The following is a 23945-nucleotide window of genomic DNA, read 5'->3' on the forward strand; positions in this document are numbered from 1 at the left end:
GTCCGAACACTCAGTCAACCGATCGTCAATTCCACGTAGTTGAAGATTTTGTCAATCGGGCCCATAAGGTTAAAGATTTCTTTTATTTTTTCTAAAATTATTTAATTATAGGGTATTCAAACAATCAAATAATTAAGTTTTATTGTCATAAAAATAAAAAATATGATGTATTAAATATAATGGAACTTTTCTTTCTTTTTTTATAGTTATTTATTTTATCAAAATTATTATTTAAATGTTGAATAAATAGCTAAATAAGGCGAATGGATATGGATGAGCAGAGCATCAAAGGCCAACCCACTCATCTAGCGCGGAGTGGGGTTGTTGGTGTGGGTCCGAGCGCGCCACACCGCACCATAGAGTGGGGGTGGGAGAACGGGGCGATTTTTTTTATTTCAAATTCAAAACTTTATTAAAATACAATATAATTATCTTTTAATTTTTTAGAACTTGTAGTATTTTTAAAATTTTAGGACTTGTAATTTAATGAATTTTAAAAAAATAATTATGTGCGAATGTTTTTTATTAAATAAAATTTTGTTTTTGAAGTAGAGGTATGGAGAAGAAATAGTATACTTAAGTTGTAAGAACTGTGTTTTGGTGTATAAAATAATTAAAATAATATAGTGATAGAGGTATGACTATGAGGTATTTGTAAATGACCTTATCCCTAAAAGTTCAATTGTTTATTTTGAGCGGTAAGTTAATGGAGTAATATAAAATTGTAATCATGTGAGTAAAATATCATATTAACTTCAATATTCCTACTAAAAATTCGATTATTACATCAATATTATCTACATTGTTACATAAATTTATAATTGATGTACGTTACCTAATTGTTCAAAAGTATAACAATTAAAAATGACTCATATTTCCATATTTTTATCTAAATAAAGTGCTCCTATAATTTTCTGTTACAATAGAGAAATATCATCTCATTATTTTGTAAACCAAAAAAAAAAGAGCAAACACACCCCATCACTTAAAACGACGTCGTTGGCGTCTGGTCTATACACTTCCTTTTTCCGGCAAAACTTTGTCTTCTCCAAAATCCAATTAAAAGATGGTGCATAGTGCGTATGATTCCTTTCAGCTCCTCCACAACTCCACCGCCAAAATCGACGCCGTAGAATCCTACGGCCACAACCTCCTTCTATCCTGCTCCGACGGTTCCCTCCGCATTTACTGCCCGGAGTCCTCCGCCAACGACCCCCGATCTCCGCCGCCGTCCTCCGATTTCTATCTGCAGTATCCCGAGCTGAAGAAGGAGCCTTACGTCCTCGAGCGGACGATCAATGGATTCTCTAGGAGGCCTATGCTCGCCATGGAGGTCCTCAAGTCGCGGGAGCTCCTCCTCTCGCTCTCGGAATCGATCGCCTTTCACCGCCTCCCCAATTTCGAGACCCTCGCCGTGATCACCAAGGCCAAGGGCGCCAACGCCTACTCCTGGGATGAGAGGCGCGGATTTCTCTGCTTTGCGCGCCAGAGGAGGGTTTGCATCTTCAGACACGATGGTGAGTAATCGTTAATTTAACGACATTCAGCTTTTCTTCAAGTTTTTTGCTTTTATGGTTTATTAGGTTTAGCAATTGGGTTGACCGGGGTGGGGAGCTAGTTCAATCCAATATGAAGATGGTAGCTTTTACTATATGGTTTAGTGGGTTCTGAATTACGATGATGTTTTGTCACATTTAAATGAGGTTGGCCACATTAAATCAACAGAACAAAAAATTGAATTTTGTATACTATAATTTGATCTTTTGAATGAATCCCTGTTCATAGGTTTGGATGTTTGTATGTGGTTTCATTATGATACCCTATCTATCATGTTTTTGCAAAGGTTAAGTTTACATCTTTGCCAGGATTTCTGCCAAGTATATGTGAATTGATGGTTGATGGTTCTTCTGGATAGAACTATGGTTTTATGAGTTTTGTTGTTTGTGCAGGGGGACGGGGTTTCGTAGAGGTAAAAGATTTTGGTGTTCCCGATTCAGTCAAATCAATGTCATGGTGTGGTGAGAATATATGTTTGGGGATTCGAAAGGAGTATGTGATATTAAATTCCACAAATGGTGTGTTGTCTGAGGTGTTCCCCTCTGGAAGGATTGCTTCACCTTTGGTCGTATCTCTTCCAACTGGGGAGCTTCTTCTTGGGAAGGTACTGCAGTTTTTGTGAGTGGTTCATATGATTGATTCATGTTAATACACTGTGGGGGTGTGTTAAACTTGAAGCCCTTTCTATCCCACATCAACTTAATAAAGATCCTGACTATAAAAGTTTGGATTTCCCTCTTCCATTATAAGGCCTTTAAAGAATAAAGGGGAAGATGAGCCCAATTCTTATGCATTCTATACGTTTTAGTCAATTAGATTGCTATCATTTAGCATGGTCACTTACGTCTATTTCGCAGCACTTTTCAATAAAATAATGCTCTTTGGTATCCTTCTTCAGAACTTAACAAGTTCAGTTGTTTTATTTTCCTCAGGATAATATTGGAGTGTTTGTCGACCAAAATGGAAAACTTCTTCAGGAAGGCAGGATTTGCTGGTCAGAGGCTCCTGCAGCAGTTGTTGTCGAAAAGCCATATGCAGTAGGTCTTCTACCAAGACATATTGAGGTATCTTTACACTTTACTGTAGATAACTCCATACTTCTATCCTTTTCAATACATCAACCATACTTCTATCCTTTTTCAATACATCAATTATATTCAGGCTTAGTAAACGTTTTGGATGTAGATACGGTCCCTTCGTGATCCTTATCCACTGATCCAGACCGTTGTTCTCCGGAATGTTCGTCGGATCCTCCAGAGTGCCCATGTTATAGTTGTTGCATTAGAGAGTTCCGTTTATGGCTTCTTTCCTGTTCCTATCGGGGCACAGGTATGTCCTTTCTAAAAATTCATGGCTTGTTCAATACAAGTTAGTTCACCCATGTCTCATGGCTATTAACTTCCTCAATCGTTCAATTTTTATATCTTAAGAATGATAGTTGATATGTGAATTAATGATTACTGCATTTGCTGACGTCTGAAGTAATGTATCATCTAAAGCTACTATATAATGGAAATTCGTATGAGGATTATGTGAATGCTACTAGAAATATATGCAGTAATTATTTCCTGTTCTTACAAGATATAGTAACTTTAGACGTCCTGATCACTTCAGCTTTCTCTTTTTCCAAATATAATAAGGTAAGGGATAAATCATCAATGGGAATACACTTAGGAGATGCAAAGCATAATCTTAGAAGCTAATAATTAGCATCAAAGCTTAATTTATTTTTTGAAATAAAAGCTTAAGCTCAGTAGAAATTCAATCACTTCCTCAATGACCTTTTTCTTCTTTCTTACCACCCAGATTGTACAACTAACAGCTTCAGGCAACTTTGAGGAAGCACTGGCTTTGTGCAAGCTACTTCCTCCTGAAGATTCAAACCTCCGAGCCGCAAAGGAGCAGTCAATTCATATTAGGTAAACATCGGTCCTTATTCTAATGTACTTTTTCCACCCTTACTCTATTTGGGTGTGAAGGTCATTAAATTGAAAATATAAGTGCAAAAGGGGCTAGAAATAACTCGGCGATTTGTTAAGGCTATATCTTTACATCTCTGTATAGGAAGTCAAGACCTAGGTTATCTGAGGTGACTGGCTCCTCTAACTGATTTCATATCTAAACACTTGAAGACTGCCTAGGTATTCAGAATTGAGATATTATCATGGGAGTTTTAGTAAACATAGCGATTAAATATGGAAATGTGTAACAACAACACTATCTTGTAGTAATTGTTAGCATCTTTTCAATGCAATTGAGCTTCGTCGTTATGTGATCCAATGTTGCTGAACTTGAGTCAACTGACTCAATACCCTTCTCTATCGTTCTCTCCTTCATCTTTTCTATTAGGCTGGTGAGCTGGTCAGACCAATGAAATAGAGACTAGAGTAAAGGTGATTAAGATAAATAGTGAATGAGGAACAAAGAAAATCCGATTGAAATAAATAGTCAGCAAGAAAAACAAAGAGAATCCCTCCTTTCACGAGGCCCTACAACATGATTTTCCCCAAACTCCTCTCACAAAGCTTACAGCGGACGCTATCCCAAAATAATTATCAAATGATGTTCCTAGCTTGACACGCTAATAACTATTTCAGGACCTAAAAACTGGAACCCCAAGTAAATAACTTGGAGCCCACAGAAGAGTGTGATCCATCACTTTTTCTAACCCTAAATAACTAAATAGATTAAGGAAATTAAAGGTAACTAAGAATGAAAACATCATTAGATTGTTGCTATCTTGACTGCCGGATCTTAGTTTTTAAAAGCTAATGAACAGGAGATCACTATGTAATTGAAAATTCAAGCCATGTCCTGCAAATGCTGCTATTTATGACTTATTAGATTGCCTAAAGCATGATGTTGAATCATATTTATTCAGATATGCTCACTATTTATTTGAGAATGGGGACTATGAGGAGGCAATGGAACATTTTTATGCATCTCAAGTGGAAATCAATTATGTGCTTTCTTTGTATCCATCAATCGTTCTTCCCAAATCATCTGTTATACCTGACCCTGAGCAATATATGGATGTTGGTGGAGATGCTCCAGTTCTATCAAGAGGTTCCTCAAGCTTGTCAGATGACATGGAATCTTCACTTCCACTTCATGCCCTAGATTCTGAGGAAAGAACAGATCTTGAATCCAGGAAAATGAGCCACAATACTCTGATGGCTCTCATTAAGTTCTTGCAGAGGAAAAGATTTATTATTGTTGAAAAAGCTGCTGCAGAAGGAACTGAGGAGGCTGTTTCAGATGCCGTAGGACATAATTTCGTTTCTTATGGTAGTGGTCGGCCAAGGAAAACGGTAAAGGTAAAGGAGTTGCTAATTTATATTTGTATTTGTTTTGAGGTGCTGGAGTTATATTGTGCAGTTTATGGGACCCATATCATTTTAATAGCTCAAGCATGTTTTCGATGAATGGTAGAGGTGTTCTTCCTGTTCCAAGGTGAATAGGGGGGTTGAATTAAATACCCTAAAATAGACATTATCAAGTAATAACTCAAAAGTCTCAAACATGATTCTACTTAATGTGTCCTAATGCTGTATAGCACTTAAGTTTCTGCAAAATTTTGAATCTTTTTATACTTACTCCACCATGAATTTGTTAGAGTAATGGCGGTTGCTCATGGAAAAGAACAAAGAGAAACAAACAAAAGAACTGAAACAAAACTCTCCTGCGAAGAGGCCACAACATAGAACAGACTTGCTCAACCTTAATTATATTTCTGATTGAATGAAGCGTAAGGAACATAACTGTATAAATGACGAGCTGACTGAACCTAATGAAAAAAAAACTCCTCACTGGTTCAACTCTAATAGATAAAAGCTTAACCACTAATAAACTTGACTCCTTAAAGAAACAGACTCCTCAATGATACAAATAACTAATAAAAAATAATTAATACTAGTAACTAATTAAAATCTGCAACCAATGATCTTTATCAGAATTATTGTGCATGTTTAAGAATTGCAGTGCCTTTATTAAGTTTTTTATCCATTTTTCCTGGATAGATGACGTGGATTGGCCTGAGTTTGCATATAAACTAGAAAATTTTCAATGTACCTACAGCTTTTTCTCGTTTTTAATAATCCTTCATGAGAAGTGCATGATTTCATTTCAATTTTATAAATTTATTACTGTTACTGCATAAAGCATGCCTTGAATCTAATTGTGCCATTAAGCTCAAGCTGGGTGACATTTTAACTGTTTTTCTGGGTCTTGTAGGCTCGAGCCAATGTATCTATCAGCTCAGTTGCTAGGGACACTGCAGCCATACTTGACACAGCATTACTCCAGGCCCTTCTATTGACAGGACAAACTTCAGCTGCTTTGGAACTACTTAGGGGTCTCAATTATTGTGACTTAAGGATATGTGAGGAGGTTTTGCAGGAAAGGAATCAGCATGCCTGTCTGCTAGAACTGTATAAATGTAATGCCATGCATCATGAAGCACTAAAGCTTCTGCACAAATTGGTGGAAGACTCAAACTCAGACAACCCACCAGCTGAACTTGGACAGAAGTTTAAGCCTGAAATGATTATTGATTATCTTAAAGTAAGTCTTAATTGGCATCACATACTATATATATAGTTTGATGTTTCAACCCAAATGCATAAATTTAGGGAAGGCAGTCTAGCTTTTATACATGATAAAATGTCATTCCTGGATTCCAGTTATGTTTTCTAGGTTTCTCGTCACTATTTGCACAATTTCTTAATATACATGCTGATTTCAGAGAACAATTTCAAGTTCAGTGTCATGTTCACGCTTTCTTGTAGTGTCTCTGCTAGGCTATTAAACGTACTAGCCTTGATCTCCTTATTTTTTCCATGTTGGTGTTCCAATAGTACCACACAACAAATACAGAAGTGCACTAAGAAGTTTAGTTTATGTTATCAAGCTTAGAATTGAATGATCACATTTCTTGTGAACTGCTGAAATAGGTGATAGTAATTTACTCGAGTTTTATTTTATTTAGGTAACTCAAGTAAGGTCAATACCAGTATCATCTGAGATGTATCTAAGGAAGCTTCTAAGAGAAGTAATAGGAATAATATCTTCTCATTTAGATTTGTACTGAAGAAGGGAAGGAAGATGCTGTGTACTAAAATCCCCAATAGCATGGTTGTGGCTGCAGAAGTCAGAGTGTATGTTAGTTTGATAGTGTTTCATTGCTCTTCTGACTATGTCTGCATCAGTCCATTGTGCATGGTCTTAGTAGTATTTATAGGGGTCTTTTATTCTCCTTTTAGGTACCATGAACTATACTGTATTCTGGACTAATTGTCGCTGGCCTTGTTTGAGGAGAGTTATCATATTTTATCGCATTTCTATTTGCATTCTGCCTTCACTCTATCCTGACCTTTACTGATAATATTTCTGAGTTGTTTTTTCCTTTTTCAGCCTCTCTGTGGTACAGATCCGATGCTTGTCCTGGAATTTTCTATGCTCGTCCTTGAAAGCTGCCCCTCACAAACTATTGAGCTGTTCTTGTCTGGAAATATTCAAGCAGACTTAGTGAACTCTTATCTGAAACAGCATGCTCCAAATATGCAGACTACATATTTAGAACTTATGCTTGCAATGAATGAGAGCAGTGTCTCCGGGAACCTCCAGAATGAAATGGTATGGATATTGTTACTTCTTTTGCATCTGGTTAGGAAGTTCCCCTGACAGCCCAGTTATCTAATACTAGTATATTCCATCATTTATAGTTAGTCACATATTTTTATGCAGTCATTTGGTACTTGTCTAGTGTGAAAAGTGGAAGTTCAGGGTTCAGTTTAGTTTTTTATTTTGTCATAAATCATAATACTAAGATGGTGCCCACAACTGAAACAATGAAAGGTTTCTGGTGTATTAGGTATAAAGTTTAATAGACTCTGTTCACTAACTGAATATTTACAGATGCAAATATACCTGTCAGAAGTGCTTGATTGGTACAAAGATCTTAATTCTCAACAAAAGTGGGACGAGAAAGCTTTTTCTCCTACAAGGAAGAAGCTGTTGTCTGCTTTGGAGGGTATCTCTGGGTACAACCCTGAGGTTTTGTTGAAGCGTCTTCCGCCAGATGCCTTGTATGAAGAGCGGGCAATTTTGTTGGGAAAGATGAACCAACATGAGCTTGCTCTTTCGATTTATGTTCACAAGGTACTTTATTAAAAACATCATCTTCCTAGAAATCAGGCACCTGATAAATTATATACAGTTCTCATGAACCTGCTAATATTGCTAGAATAAGTGATTTGTTTCCCCATGTTTCTGACTTCTTTCCAGAATCATCCTTACTAGAAATAGAATCAGGTGATTCTCCTAAGGTTTTAGATGGATCATGTACAAAATACTACATTAACTACTGTAATCACAAACTTTTGGAGACTTGTTAGTTGTTAGTCAAGTCACTAGAAATTTCTATGGACCAATCATGTTCTGTGATGTTCTCTTTAGCTTTAATGGTTCTGCGTGGTCTATTATCATCTTGGGTTTAAAGTATTTGAGAGTGAAAAGTGGAGCTGGTTCTTGCTTCATATACTAGTACTAATTACCTTGTAGATCCTAAAAGTTAGATTCTACATGTGTCACATGTAATGCATGTCAGAAGAACACTTGATGCAGACTTTTGATTTCCTTGCAATATCAGGCCACAAAACTTATGTGCATTTTTACCTTCTGCTCGTAATTTTAGTTTTCCTGATCTGCACTATGTCTTCCGTCTCAGCTTAATGTTCCTGAATTGGCGCTGTCCTACTGTGATCGGATATATGAATCGGGACCTCAACACTCAGGGAAATCTCATGGAAACATTTACCTTATTCTACTACAAATATATCTGAATCCTCAGAGGACTACGAAAAACTTTGAAAAGAGAATTACTAGCTTGACATCCAACCGAAGTTCTGCATTCCACAGGGTTGTTCATGCGGCTGTTAAAAATAAAGGTCGCCTGTCAAAAAAGATTGCGCAAATTGAAGGTGCTGCGGAGACACGCATCAGCCAAAGTGGTACTGACAGTGGAAAAAGTGATTATGATACTGACGATGCCAATGATAATGAGGAAGGAACTTCTACCATTATGCTCGATAAGGTTCTTCATTTGTTGGGCCAACGATGGGATCGAATAAATGGAGCTCAGGCTCTAAGACTGCTTCCTAGGGAAACTAAGCTGAAGGTTACTCCCTTGTCAAACAGAGTACTTTTTAGATAAGATATGTATGAGATGCATGCTTATTTTTAAAATCTGTATTAGTTAAGGGTAAATGTTATCTTGTTCTATTAATATTTAATTCTCTCTCTTGCTTAATGCATCGGTTTGGGCTCACTGCAGAATCTACTTCCTTTCCTTGGACCACTTTTAAGAAAATCCAGCGAAGTATACAGGAATTTTTCAGTCATAAAGAGCCTCAGAGAGAGTGAGAACCTACAGGTATGTTCTTTTAAATGTCTGTAAAAAACAGAACATTCCACTTCTGAGCCAACTTTTAAAATACAGTATGATTATGAAAACATGTTTGTTTCCAACATAAGGTAGTGCAATTTGTGTAAAATGACTTTATATGTTGCATATACTCTCTTTAATGGATGAGGCAATCCCCAAAATAAGCTTTAATTCTTTTCTTCTATGTTAGTAAAATTATGTAGGTGACAGTAGGCCAATACTTAACTATCCTTAGCATTTATGAACTCTTCATACATAGTTTTGTTTTGCATAAATATGCTGCAAACAAATCAAAGAAGGTCTATGTATGTGGATAGTAGTTTTCTTATATATGTAACTAATATTTCACGATCGCTGATACTGCAAACAGGTCAAAGAAGATCTCTATAGCCTAAGGAAGAATTCAGTGAAGATTAGTGGCGACAGTATGTGTTCGCTTTGCAACAAAAAAATAGGAACCAGTGTGTTTGCAGTTTATCCTAATGGAAAGACGCTTGTCCATTTCGTATGCTTCAAAGATTCACAGAGTATGAAGACTGGGGGAAAAGGCTCACGCTCACCGTTCCAAGTTAGATGACACTGATTTGAGATTTGTTGGGTTGTGTACCGATTTCAGCTATATCCAGAGTGCTTGGACATAGCCCATTTCAAAAACTTACCTCAGGTTTTTTACATCACAGTTTTTTTTTTTTTTTTTTTCTTGCGCGTGGCTTCAGTGTGACGAGTTTTCTGGTAGATAGAGTGGCTTCAGCATTTGTTTCCACGTTTTCGTGTTCTACATTGTTTATAGTTTTCTCTTACATGGTTTATGTCCAATTGTGCGGATACCTCGAATCACACCTTGGCATATTTGTTATGTATTATATGAAAGATGAGACCATACATGGTTGTAAAAAGCTGGTTAGCAAAAAAATGAGAGGAGAAGCAAAAGTGGTTTAATTTAAGCTAATATGAAACAGAAAACAAGCACAGAACCAAAAATGCTCATTGTGTCAATCTTTGCATCTCATCTTGGTCGTTGAGAGTCTCGATAAGCAAAGGAGGAGCATACTGAGCAGTTCCTTGGTGTTCATCCGAGTCCTGACAGAACGAAAGGATCATTGTGTCGATAGACATCTCCACCACTCCAAAGAACAGAGTTGCCACTATGTAACCGAACCCCCAGCAAACCTTCACAATCAACTTCATCAGTAACAGGGCGTTTACTTTTGATTATTTTTCTCATTTAAGATCAAAATTCACAATCATGTATGCTATTAATCATGAAAAGTGAAGCTCTCGAGCATACCAGTACAGGAAACAGAGGGGATGTGATCTTGTTGTGTGCAGATTTGTATTTGTGTGTGTCCAGCATCAGAAAAGCGAAAAGCGCGCTGGAAAGGCTCACGCAGAGCTTCCCAAGGAAGAGAATCACGTCCCCTATCACGTTCACTTTCCCAATCCGAAGAATGTTGCTCATTATCAACTCTGTTGCCATCTCAGAAGCTTTCACAAAACCTTTCCCTGTTATCGCAATCTGGAGAAAAGAAGCATATGATAGATCATCAGCGACATTTTAGCATCACGTAAACAGTTGCATCGAATTGGATCCCATGCTTCCTTGTCCATCTCAGAGCAATCATGAATCTGACAAACACAATCTCAACTTACCATAATGTAAGCATTGTGGTTCACAGATTTGATGATGCATCCGATAAGCCTCACACAGCCTTGCGAAGTTTGATACATCACCTTCCCGATCCAGCTTCCAGGCATGGAATCAACATGCTTAAGCTTACGACGAAGAGCTTCAAGTATGAAGCGTGTTGATTCAACAGAAGACACAATTAGAGAACCAAGAGCAACTGATCCTAGGCTATATCGAGCAAGCCTCTTCATCGAAGAAAAAACAGGAAGGAAGGGGATCTCAGGCTGCACACGGAGAAGAGAGGAAGATTCATCATGAGAAAAAAACAGGAAGGAAGGGGATTTTTTTGAAGTTTCTTCCAGTGTCTTACCGAAGTTTCTCTTCGAGTCCAATAATATGAAGCGACTGAACCAGCAACCACAGTTGACGAGCATGCTAGAAAGAATTGGGTGGCCCAATAGCCACCAAATAGGTGGAAAAGGATTGCAGCAGCAATATGGGAAGTGTAATGAATGCTATAGCCACAGCAACTATTACAGCTCAGCCTCTTTTCTTTGAGACTGTAAGCGCAGCAGTTAGCACCGCAGTCATTTTGTAGTACACTTCCAGAACTAAAAAGATGAAGGGCGGCTGACAACCAGAACATAAAGAAAACAGCTAGCATGGTATACGGTATAATTGGGAAAATTATCAAGGCCCGAACTTCTCCAATGACCTTAGCAGCAACCTATATATACAGTTGAACTAATTAGGACAATAAGATCTTAGCAATAGTTTGAGAAGTTCTCAGAACTCGCCTTTAAGACAGATGTTGCCATGAGAATACGGCGGACTATAGCGATGGAAGAGAGAAATGCGACAATCATCAAAATGGTCATGAAAACAGCAGCTGCATGGAGATGATTCAACTCCTGAAAAAACACAAACGCGAATGTTGATGTAGTGAATACCATAACAGGTTGAGCTCGGTAATGAGAAGTGGGGAATCAGAATCAGAAGGAGAGTATCTTGCTGTGAAGGTTTGAAGGGAATTTACTAAATGCAAAAACTCCAACTTGGAATCCAACCTTCACGCAAGATCATCAAGATTATAAGTCGTACCCTTGCTGAGACGTGATAATACGGGTCGTGCTCACCAATGATTGGAGAGATGGCGTCATTTCCAATCCATCCAGCTGAAGAGAAACATAACAAGTTCAGATACGTAATCCAATCATTCAAACAGTTGGGAAAAACTGAAACAGAAGTTTGCTTCCTCAACTTCCAATAAGCCTCTTCAAAGAGTGTTAAGGGATAATAAGCAAACCTTTCATATAGTAAAACATTGTCACGGATACCATGAGGACATTGAAAGAAAATATAGTGAACCATGGCATCCCAACAGCGAAATGACGGATCATTAAAAGCCATATGATTGATAGGAACAGTGGCAGAAATCCTCCACATACAAGCAGTACGGGCCAAGCTTTCCCAACATCGGCCACATATCTCTGTAGATGGACAGAGTAGCCATATTTTGTAAGTAGAGATTAAAGAATGAAACAGTAGAGGTGCAATCAATAAAATCTATACAAGTCCAAGTCTACAGAATGTTTAGTCCCCGACAATACTGAAACATGAAGAATCATACACATAAAGACAGTAATCAGAGTAAGAACTGTGTAAATTTTGTTAAAGAGAAACAAATTAGGAAGCAAGAGTCCTAAATTGTCAGGAATTTCCAACTCCAAATTTGGCATCTAACCTTTAGTACTGATGACCTAGCGTTAACCGATTTGTGGATAGATCGGTCAATCGCGATATCCTCTATAACTTTCACTCCGCCCATCTGCTCCCAGTGGTTCAAAGATACATTTGATGCCCGTGCAATGAACTGGCAGGTCCAGTAAACTGACAACATAAGTCGGAGACTAGTATATTAAGATATAATCTTTAATAAAAAACAAGAAAAACCACTCTTTAAAGCTTTTATCAGAAAACAAAAGGATCAACTAGAATTGCCTCGAAGCAAAAGGTCAGTAATGGTAGAAATTTACCATTGACACTAGGAAATATAACAGGATAGCAAGGCCCCTGCAGCTGAAGAGAAGTGTTCCTGAGTTCAGGGGTCAGGTCCGCAAAGTAATCATAATTTCTATCAGTCCAATCATCCAATGATATACGGATATCTCCTTCTGGATAATCACAAACCCAATTGAGGGAGTCTTCAGATGGGATGGGACAATCCATCAAGCAAATACTCCGAGCATTGGAGAGCTCGAATTTGCTGTCCTTTGCACCACTTTGGTAAACCTGATTGGAATTCAACCAGTATCTAATTTCCAATTCACGCAGATCCTGATCACCATGTCTTTCACCACAAACATTCCCTTTATAGTCAAGCCCATAGTTTAGCCTGCCACACAACAACACAACATACAAGCAATCAAAAAAATTATTAAATGATACTCCTGGTAAACAAAAATAACTTCTTGTTTCTTCCTAAGGTCTTTGGTTCTCATAGTTGTTAAATATTGAGGATATTGGCCAGAAGGCTCACAAACTGAAACAATCCAAATATGAGAAACATTCATATTTCCATGGCAATCCAAATTCTGAAGAGCTCAAGATACAATTTTTCGAAAACAACTGTCTCCAGCATGAAGATTCAAACACACAAGTACTCATATCATGAAACTCCCAAATGTAAAGATGTAAACTTTCTTCATAAAGTAGGGCAAAGACAACATTTTTCATTCATCAAGGATGGAAGAAGTAGATCAGGATTACGCAAAGGTGAATCAGATGCATCTAATTACCTCAATGGGTTTCCCTGGTTGAAAGCAAAGCTGGAGTTAACAATCATTGCAATCCAAAAGGCGATGAATATGATAAGAAACACCAAATCTCTGCATTTCCTGCTGTGTTTGATGATATCATTGTTTGAGTTCCCCATCCCACCATTCGAATCAGTGGATGATGGATACTTCCCCATCACTGGCGCAAATGTGAGTGTGTGTTACAGGCTTACAGTATACTATACCTGCTGGCTCTTCTGCAACAGGGAAGAAGGAGAAAGAGGAAATCAAACTAGGGAGAGCAGAGGGACGGTGGAAAAGAGAGTAGTGGGAGGACTGTGTGAAAACTGAAAGCGAAAGAAGTCCAAGATGGTTGCTAATCCATTTCTATTAATTACTAATGACAGTATAAAACAAAATCAGGTGGTGCAATCTTATTTAAATTCTCTCACTGCCAACGGTGCTTTTCGAATTTATAACATTTTTCCTTTTCTAATTATTTCGCACAAATCCATATACGGGAGTAATTAGGCCATCCGCAACGTTGTCTCTTATCCGTCTCTTATCCATCTCTTAACCGTCTCGTCTCTCTTCACTATTCATGGGCCCCACTGTACTTTTCAGCTCATCTCTTAACTAAGAGACAGCACCTGCATCCCCCATCTCTTAACCATCTCTTAACTATTCATTCAATTTCATTTTTTATTTTTAATTCCAACAAATTCAATTTTAATAAAAACACACTTCATTAAAATAAAATAAAGATTACAATTTAAAAGCCTAAAAAATAAAAAAAAAATACATAATTTAAAATCCTAAAAAATAAAAAAAATACATAATTTAAAATCCTAAAAAATAAAAAAATACATAATTAAAATACTCTAAATGAAACTATAAAAACTACTCCGCCGGCGAATCATCATCCCCCGAAGTCGGCGGTGCACCTATACCAAGTTGAGCTTTCATATACTCAATTCCGGCCATATGAGCTGAAACTTGGCCAGTAGTCATTTTTGAAAGGTCCGCCATCGTGGCGACCAGGTACATGGACATTAGGGTGTGCGAGTCCGTGCCCGTGCCGGAGCCCGAGCCCTCGCCCGCCTGGCTTGATCCACCGCGGCCCATCCCTCTCCCTCTCGCTCTCCCCCTCGCTCTAGCCGCCTTCGCCGCCTTGGTCCCTTGCGGCCGGCGTCGTGCACCGGAAGAAGACCCCCCTGCATCATCGGTTGGCGTGCCCTCACGTGAGGTGTTGCCTTCGCCGCCATCACTAGACGAGTAGTGGTCACGCGCCGTGCGCTTCGTGCGTTTCGAGCCCGACTCGACACCGCCAGTCCACCTTTCAAGGTGATGGACTTGCGACCAAACATCGACAAGCTTGAAATCTTTGCCGACGTCGTCTTTGAAGACCCGCAATGCCGCTCTCAGAATGTCGGCTCCGCTCTGATAATTCGCCTCTTCTCCCCTGTATATCGCGCAAAATTTTTTGACATCTCTGTCGCATCGGTCCCAATGACTGCGGAGCATCTTCACTTTGCGGGGAACGGTATTCTTCGGCCTTCGTGCGTTGTAAACTTCGGTGACTTTTAGCCAAAAACACTTGTGGGTTTGTTGATTCCCGACGACAGGATCGTACGAGACGCTGATCCAAGCGTCGTACAGAGCCAACGGCTCGGCTTGGCTGTATGGATACGGCTGCCGTCTCCCACAGCCTCTGCATCCGCTTCCTCCTCTTCCTCCTCGGCATTGACGCTGAGCCTGAGGCTAATCCTGCCGGAGCCTCCACCAATTGGCCAGTCGGGCAAACTGCGTTCAGGCGCCAAAAAATTCTCCGGATTTTGGGATAATCCCAGCGATTGCCCGTACCTCTGTGGGGGGAGGGACGATAGTATGCATCCACATCAAAATGTGGTGTTTGGTACGCCGGCGGGGTGGTCGAGCCTTGGGTGCCCGGCGACGAACCGGGAGTACCCAAACAGTTGTACATGCTCGCCCAATCGTCGAACGAGTTCAAGTCGAACCCGCCGGAGCGCCGCCGCCGCCGCCGCTGGAGTTTCCATCGCCGGACATTTTTTCAACAGTTTGAGAGTAATGTTTGTGTGTAAAATGGAAGAGGAATGAGAGTAGTGTTTGTGTGTAAAGTGAATGGAGTATGGAGTATATTTATAGAAGAATAAAAGGAAAAAAAAAATTAAAAATTCGACCGTTTTGTTCCCAACGGTCATTTGACCGTTTGAAAGTTTTTATTTTTTATTTTTAATTAAATTCGACTTTTTCGAATTTATAAAAAAAAAAAATTATTACGTCATAATTACGACGCCCACTCGCGCGCTGGCGAGTGGGCGTCACGCAATGCTCCAGCGCGCACGCGTCGTCTCGCTAGCTCGAGGCCGGCCTCGCCGGGTCGCGTTGCGCGACGAGATGTCTCGTCTCGTCGAGACGAGACGAGCCTCGCAATGCTGTCTCGATGTTGGCTCGTCTCGTCGAGATGAGACCGAGCCCGCATCGAGTCAGCGTTGCGGATGCTCTTAGTATTTCGCGCTGGGATTTTATTTGATAAGAAAAAAGATGAGGAAAATAAATGCGGATAAAGATGCTAGCAAATATTTTATCTACATACCACTATGTCCTTTTTTTTCTTGTATGTGTATTTGGTTTGTGTGTTGCAAATAACAAGATGGTGTTTTTAGAATGTTGTTTGATTAATAAGAAGAGCCCAAATCGAAATCACAAAAACCAAAGAAGCCCACCTCCAAAATCAAGCAAATTTAATCAAAATCAATCCCAAATCCAAAGAACATAAGTTGATGCACTAATCAAATCAACCTCCAAAATCAAGCAAAAATAACTCGAAATCACGCTCGGTTGTGCACTAGTTGAGCCATGTTCAAATTAAATGTTGAAATTAACCTTCCTTTAAAGACAAAAGTATGATCAATTTATAAAGTTCAATACCTAAAGTTATAATAATTCAATTTATAATAATTTTTAAAAGTCACGCTATCGTGGACTAGAATTGGGCATCAATCTTGAACCTCTGTAATTAGTCGTAAAATATCAAAATCATAAATAGAATTTGTTTTTAAAATGAAAAACAGACGTCTTTTTGTAAAAGCTGTTTTTACTCTTTAAATAGAGAGAGAACATTCCACTGAACCAAACATTGGATTTGAGCGCACGTTTCCGAATCAACAGAGACTGTTTCGGCATTAAGCACCAACAATGGAGAAAGGGGAAGCCTCTGGCTCCAGTTCTTCCAGTGACGACGTCTGGGCTAAACTAGGTAACAAGAAAAATGACGAAGTGAAAAAATTTATTTCTTGATTTTTTTCACTCGAGATGAATGTATCTTTCAGTGTTTGACTGCTTTTCTCAATCTTTATGTGTTGGAATGAACTATGTAATTGCATGACGGATTTTTCTGTTTTTCCAACCCATTCTACTAGAGTATTTATTAACTATGAATTCTTGGTTTTCTTTCGCATTTCATGATTTTGTATAATCGTGGTTTCTTGGATTCTGAATATTTTTTCAAAAAACATTCCATCCCCGAGTGAAGACATTTCAGGAAGAAGGAAACAGAAGAGGAACATATCATATAAATGTAATGTGATTTGGTTGTTATGCGGCTTAAGTTTACAGTATAAAGTGGTTTTCTAAGTTGAATGTATCTTGATTGAAGATGATCACTTTAGGTTGCAACAAAAGTTTAGTCTTTTATCCAACTTATCTACCTTGATTTTGGGTATTGATGATCTCTCTAGGATCTCCCAGAATTTGGATGTCCAGCAAACATATTTACCACAACTTTTTTTTTTTTGCAGTGCCATTGAACTCGAGTTATCCGGATATAGAATTGAGATTGAATGAGGAGACAATTTGCTCAGACATAAAAACCCCTCCATGTGAAAAGCAAGTATGGTGCCAGATAACTAGGGAGAAGGATCATAACTCTGCCTTAATGAAGAATAAGTGGTATGCTGTTTATCCACCCTAGCATAGTTTAAGTCTGATGAGTAATTTGGGTGTTCAGTAAGAAATTTCTTTTAGCATTTCACAAAATGTTTGAAATGATTAGTTTTGTTTAAGTAAACTTGACAGTGACAACTCCTATTTATGAATCAAGTAAAAGTTTCTTGCAAAAGCCTAGCAGCTGGCCTTATAATTGTAGTTTTTGGTATCCAGGATGATCTATCTTTGCATCTACTTTTTTTTCAAATGGCATGGATGTGTTTGAAACATAGTACGTAGTATAACAGTCTTACGAGTTATAAGTGGCATGCATGCTACTTTTGTTTGTTCCATCATAATTTTAACCATTGGAGAGACACCTTACGTGGCTGTATAGAAGTTTCTAGGTACACCATTGGAGTGACAAATTAAAAAAAGATGATAGATTTTAATTTTTGATGTGGCATTCATGTGGACAAGTCGAAGCTTCATTTTTGGGTATACCATTGGAGTACCCTAACAAAACATTACTTCTAACGGATGGGACTTGTGATGCGTGGTTAATATCCTTCCTCTTACATGAAATTTGACCCTTGCAGAGGACTTACTTGTTGCTGTCTGTCTGGATGTCATATATTTCATCCCATTTTACTTTCTGATTATTATGTCTGTTGGCCAGGTTACCTAGAATCGTGTACCTATGCTTCCTTTCTTGCTGTTGTCCTTTTGCAATGCTTCTTAGCAGAATCGACCTTACAGCTAATCTATGTAGTAGCGAACTGCTTTTTATTTTTCATGCTATTTTTCAATTTTATATAATGATCTAAGAACTTTACACCTTTTCTTGTGGAAACTAGTTGTAGTTCGATCCTTGTTGATGGTGCAGTTGTCAAAGAAGATGATACGAGCCCCATTAGATGTGGCAGCGAAATGATTCTGGGTTCTGTGGCCGATGGTGAGAGTTGATATAGCCCATTTGTATCAAGTCTTATTCCTTATGTTCTTATATACACACAGTGACAAGTACTCTGTAATACATTTGTGCAACAGTTCAGCTTTTTCACATCTAAATACTACTCCAGTAGTTATTAATATTAACTCTTATCCATATCTTATTAGTGAAAATCACTTCTTTAAATTATGTTGATTGCATAATATGCTGTTAGAATGGTTTCATTGCTAAATCATTTTAGATGTGCTAATAGTGAGTTGCTATCATAGTATCATGGGAAACTAATCCATCCTTCTGGTTTTTTTGTCTTCTTGCTCGGGAAGCAGATTAAGAAGTCTTCAACATAAAAATGATCTATTTTTGCTAGCATCACTTAAACATGGAACACTTGTGTTGGTATTTATGTTCCACAAGGTAACAACTTTAAGACTCCTTACTTCTGCATTTTATTGGTACAGGGTTCTTGAGGTATGTGTTCAAAGTAATGCCTGCAAAAGAAATTTGCAAGAAACAGCTGAAGGTAGAAAGCAGCTAGCCTGCTTCTTGGTATTTGTTTATACAACTAATACAAGTATCAGAATTTTCCTTTTCTTTTATGCGAACTGCCAGCATCAATTTGGATTAGATTTTATTAGTAAATGCTCCTTTTTTGGTAGATAACTCTAGATCCCGAGCACGCCAAGTGTTCAATATGCCTAAATGTTTGGCATGATGTAGTAACTGCCGCACCATGTCTCCACAATTTCTGGTATGTTACTCCGCTATCTTCATGTAGCTATTTTTTCTGTTTGACCATGTTAATATCTAATCAGGCTTCTCGTATTCAGCAATGGGTGCTTTTCAGAGTGGCTAAAAAGGAGTCAAGAAAGACGTGCTAGTGTTATATGTCCTCAATGCAGATCAGTTGTGCAATTTGTTGGACGAAACCATTTTTTGCACAGTATAGAAGAGGTACTGGGTCCTCCTTTCTTTTTCATTTCTTTTGTTGTGGGTAGTTCAGTTCAACAGATTCAGATCTTGAAAAGGATGTTATGCCTAGTTTGTCTACTTTTCACTTCTAGTAACATTCTCTAGTTCTATATAATGGCTAGTCGTATGATTCTTATTTTGTTTTCTTTTACTTGGTTATTTCTGTTCAGTTTTAGATGGCCAAGACTTGGAGAGTCTATTATTTTCATGTCCCCCCTCCCCCTCCTCTTCCCTTCTTTTATTGTTGTATTGAGCATATATTTATGAAGCTTTTTATATTTTAAATGGCCTTTATACTTTTGGTTTGCTGGCATTGGCCTTTTGCACTTCAATTCCTCTTATTATCATGCAGGATATATTGCAAGCCGATTCTTCTCTAAGGCGTTCGGATGAAGAGCTTGTACTTTTGGATTCCTGTTCAACAATTAAGTCACCCCTCGTAAGTATTTCTATCCGGATGAAAGAACTACCAGGAGGCTGGGCCCCACCTCAAATAGTCAAATGTATTGATGTAGGTCAAGGTCATAGTTAATCTTGTTTTTTCTGTTAGAACCTGCTTCACTGGCTTGATGCCTTGACATGCATACTGCAAAGTGTCTGACCAAAAACTATGTTAGCTTTAAAGCCTAAAGGATACTCATGTATAATAGTCCAGCTGTTTTATCAGTCACATTGGAAGACTTATTCACGTTATGGGGTTGACTTCTGTAGCTGTCTTATACTCTCTCTTCTTAATAGTATTTGAATTTAAGAATTTTTTTAAACAATTACTTATTAAACTTGAAGATTTCTTGATCTGTGTTTACTTAGGGTTTTTTCCATTTAATGCTTGCTTTTTCTTAATTAAGATTGTGGTCCAGGTTTACAATATGCTTGTGTTGCGATAGAGTTTATCGCAGGACATCGAAAGCGTGCAGAAGCCGCTGGAGATGCTGCTGCTGCTAGCTGCTATGTTCATTATTTCATAAGTTGCTAGTTTATTATTATGCATTAATTGTCTTTTAATTGTGGGTTGGTGGTTCCTTGTTAGTTTATTACTCCTATTATGCAATGCTTATCAAGCCCATCTATCCTTAGCTTTCACAGGAAGCTACTCTTGGCTTCCTCTATAAGCTACTGTGGGAAATAAAAAAAAAAAATTTCTCTCTTTGAGAGAGACTTGGCTAGGATTTTGCTGGAAACTCATCGGTGTTCTTTGATTATCACTGTAATTCCTCATAGTTTAGCTTTTCTGTTTGTGTTCTCTTTACTTCTATCAGCTTACGTTTTCTTTGTTTGCTTAGCTCTTTTATACTTTTAAGATCAAGAAAATCTCAAGTATGATAAATCCAATATTAGATTTACCTCTGATGGCAAATATTTATCTTATTACAGGTTGTTAGCCGTGGAAAAAATATGAGTCACAAGCGGGCCCGTGCTCAATCTGCCGAGGGGAGTGGAAGGGATTTATCATGTCCTCAGTGTGGTAATCACACAATCTCTTTGGCCTATGGTTTATTTGTTATCTGACCATCCATATAAATACTGATAATTTTTTTTGTGCGAACTCTTTAACTTATAAGTAAAAATATCACGTGGTCTTTTTACCTCCTAACTGAATCACATACAATGCATTATTCAGATATTATGGTAATATTTTGTTTATATAAGTCAATAGTCTCATTCTCCATGATTTATTATTAAAGCTACCATTAGTCAAACTTTTGATAATCTATTTATGTGGCTCAGATAGAGAATATGGTGGTTTTCAGTGCAATGAAAGAACAGTTCATCTTCAATGTCAAGCATGCTCTGGCATGATGCCTTCCAGATCAAATGCTCCTGTGCCACAGCACTGTAAATTCCCTTTTGCCCTTGTACATGTTACTTTTACTAAACAGATATAGTAATGGGATGCTTACTTTGAGTGATAGGATAAATTGATAAAGCATAGGTTTGAATATTTGAAGGATTATATGGTTAAACAATTTAAAAATTCATCAATCCATTGAAATAAATGTTAGATTGGCATGAATTGTTTTTATCTATCCATCCCATCACTCAAAGTAAACGCCCCCATGAGGGTTTATATGGCTCAAAAGGAAATTCTTAAGGAGGTCTATGTGATGCTTAGAAGTATACTCATGGATAAAATATGAGCAAACTATGAAAATGTTAGATTACAGATGTCCTTCTTTATTTATTATGTTTTGAACTTTTGATGAACTGTTCAGTATGGATGTCTTCTCCTTTTACAGGTTTAGGATGTGACCGAGCATTTTGTGGTGCCTACTGGCATGCTATGGGGGCTGCTGGTTCTGATGCTTATCCAGTATGCAATCAAGAAACTCTAAAGCCTGTAAGCACATCCTTTTATTTTAACCTTGTTAAAACTCTCTATATCTTGTCCCACATCGACTTGGTAACGATCCTAGCTCACCTATATAAGTGTGGATAACCCTCCCCCTTATGAGGCCTTTTAAGGGGTGAGTGGCCCATTTCTAATAGACCTCTTCCATCATTAACAATTTCTATGCTTGTTGGCTACCTCAAGATTGTATATCTTCTTGTTACTACTTACTTTTTACCTAATGTGTGATATTATAATCAGAAGTACTCCCTCCATCCCAGATAATTTGTCCCATTTCACTTTTACCATTTTTGGTAATGGACCCCATATTCCACTAACTCATTCCTACTCACATTTTATTATAAAACTAATATATAAAGGTAGGACCCACATTCTACTAACTTTTTCAACCCACTTTTCATTACAATTCTTAAAACCCGTGCCCGGTCAAAGTGACCCGAATTATCCGGGACGGAGGGGGAGGGAGTACTTATTAGTTAGGAGTAATGCCTGAAATAGTTCCAAGTAGAAATAGAATTTCTGAGTTGTAAAGGGGGGCCCTGAATCAGAAAACTTCTTGCTCCCTCCTAATCAAAATGAGATATTGCTCTGGCACTGATTAAGCATGGAAAATTATTTTGTGATGGAATCTCGAAGTCTATACAGCTGTCTAGAAGACATAAGAGGCATTAATATAGTTTTGTGAAGTAACACACTCATTGACTTTGGAAAGTGTTAGTATATAGTCATAATAAGTGCCCGGTGTGGAGGAAGTGTAGATTCCTTATTTCTTTTCTTTACTAACCTCATAGGGTAGGAAAATGCTAAAACCGACACATGGAAATATCTTACAGATGGAGGCCTTACTTTCATCTGCTGTTGGTTCTTGATTGACATTTTTCATGTTTCAGATTGCTGCCCATTCTCTCACTAGATTACCATTTTTAGCACATGAAAAGAATCGTCATGAACAAGATGTATGCAACTTCTTTTATGCTTTATTCTCCTTTTCTTATAGTACTGTTTTTATCTCTCTTTTTTTTTTCTTTCTATTTACTTGTCCTTCAATTTCTGCAGATAACAGAGAAATGTATCAGGCAGATGGGAAGACCATTGCAGGATGTGATTTCAGAATGGATAAGAAAAATGAGTAACCGGGAAGTAGGTAATATCCATTCAGGGCTTGAAAACACTTGTTAGAAAAACATTATCCTTTTTGGTCTAGCTTTTGACGAAACTCATTGTCGGTACGAAGTTCATGATTTTTTGTTTCTCTCTTCCAGACAGGACGAGGCTTCTGTTGAATCACTCCGAAACGATTACTTCTCAGACCTATGTTTGCGGGTGAGTTATTTCCTACTTTTCTCTGTTAATGGTTATATTCTCCTTAGAGTTCGGCACTGAGCAAAAAATGTTGATATGCATTTTTTTTTATTTAAGCTTCATTTGCCTTAGAAATTACTATTGACCTTTTGCAATTACAACAGTCTTTTGATTATGGTATTACATTACCTCCATTTTTTATTTCTGTAATTACTAATGGGAAACGCATATTAGGACATGCTCCTAAACTTGACATGTTGAAATATCTTGTATCTTTAAATTTACAGACTAGTAGTTTAAATTGGTTTATGCTGATTGCACAACATGTTTGATTGTGTTTTTTTTCAATTAGCATTACGCATTTGCGCACTGTTCGTTCAAGAGTAAATTTGTTTTCTTTAATTGCAGCGAGTGCTATGACAAATTGGTCTCATTTCTATTATACTGGTTCCGGATCACATTGCCAAAACATGTAAGCCGCCTACTCGGACATTTTCTTAGTTTTACGGAGTTTCAGTATCTCACCAAGATTAAGATGATGTTTTTTTATGAGACTAGATAGATGTGTATTTTGGTTTATGCTGGTTTATTGCTCGTGAGTTGGAACTAAGGCAAAACTTTGTACTCCTGCAGTGTCTACCCCAAGAAGCACAGCAACGCGAAGACTGCTGGTATGGATATGCATGTCGGACACAGCACCATAACGAGGAGCATGCTCGTAAGAGAAACCATGTATGTCGTCCTTCTAGGGGTGCTCGTACGCCTTGATATACGTTTCGCTATCACTTTTGGTGCCAATACATTTTTTTGTCATGACAAAATTAAAGGACAAGTGATTGCTTTATTTCAAAATTGTAATTGCTTTATTTCAAAATTGTAATTGCTTCTTCATCTTCTCTGCTTGTCTTGTTAACATGTGGTTTAGACCGGCTTAAACAATGTCATTTTCAAGGCTAATTTTGTTAATTTATACTCCTTCCGTTCTATAGTAATGGAGATATTTCTTTTCGGCACGGAGA

At 37.9% G+C, this 23945-nt stretch overlaps 3 protein-coding genes across 3 annotated transcripts; 2 read left to right on the forward strand and 1 right to left on the reverse strand.

The window, feature by feature from the left end:
* Window positions 1-1011: 1011 nt before the first annotated feature.
* EMB2754 (Vacuolar sorting protein 39) lies at window positions 1012-9897 on the forward strand. The gene is made up of 12 exons (XM_048103507.2): window positions 1012-1517; window positions 1950-2161; window positions 2490-2621; window positions 2743-2886; window positions 3364-3476; window positions 4439-4874; window positions 5791-6120; window positions 6970-7191; window positions 7474-7716; window positions 8285-8734; window positions 8891-8989; window positions 9372-9897. The coding sequence occupies exons 1-12, from the start codon at window positions 1067-1069 to the stop codon at window positions 9576-9578; spliced, it is 3039 nt and encodes a 1012-aa protein (XP_047959464.1). The 5' UTR covers window positions 1012-1066; the 3' UTR covers window positions 9579-9897.
* Window positions 9898-9914: 17 nt separating this feature from the next.
* LOC125204780 (choline transporter protein 1-like) lies at window positions 9915-13793 on the reverse strand. The gene is made up of 10 exons (XM_048103509.2): window positions 13427-13793; window positions 12665-13023; window positions 12373-12518; window positions 11935-12118; window positions 11730-11803; window positions 11426-11539; window positions 10999-11355; window positions 10652-10912; window positions 10290-10517; window positions 9915-10171 (listed from the first exon to the last, which is right to left on the reverse strand). The coding sequence occupies exons 1-10, from the start codon at window positions 13600-13602 to the stop codon at window positions 9986-9988; spliced, it is 2085 nt and encodes a 694-aa protein (XP_047959466.1). The 5' UTR covers window positions 13603-13793; the 3' UTR covers window positions 9915-9985.
* A 2725-nt stretch (window positions 13794-16518) lies between these two features.
* On the forward strand, window positions 16519-23817 carry LOC125203845 (RING/U-box superfamily protein). Its single transcript, XM_048102334.2, has 15 exons — window positions 16519-16685; window positions 17227-17377; window positions 18211-18308; window positions 18764-18825; window positions 18962-19053; window positions 19133-19256; window positions 19627-19713; window positions 20649-20739; window positions 21003-21110; window positions 21512-21612; window positions 22515-22580; window positions 22681-22768; window positions 22887-22947; window positions 23335-23398; window positions 23560-23817. The coding sequence occupies exons 1-15, from the start codon at window positions 16625-16627 to the stop codon at window positions 23692-23694; spliced, it is 1389 nt and encodes a 462-aa protein (XP_047958291.1). The 5' UTR covers window positions 16519-16624; the 3' UTR covers window positions 23695-23817.
* Window positions 23818-23945: the final 128 nt, after the last annotated feature.

The sequence above is a fragment of the Salvia hispanica genome, chromosome 6 (genome assembly GCF_029641045.1).
Source record: "Salvia hispanica isolate PSC_SH4W2 chromosome 6, Shi_PSC_v1, whole genome shotgun sequence".
NCBI lineage: Eukaryota > Viridiplantae > Streptophyta > Magnoliopsida > Lamiales > Lamiaceae > Salvia > Salvia hispanica.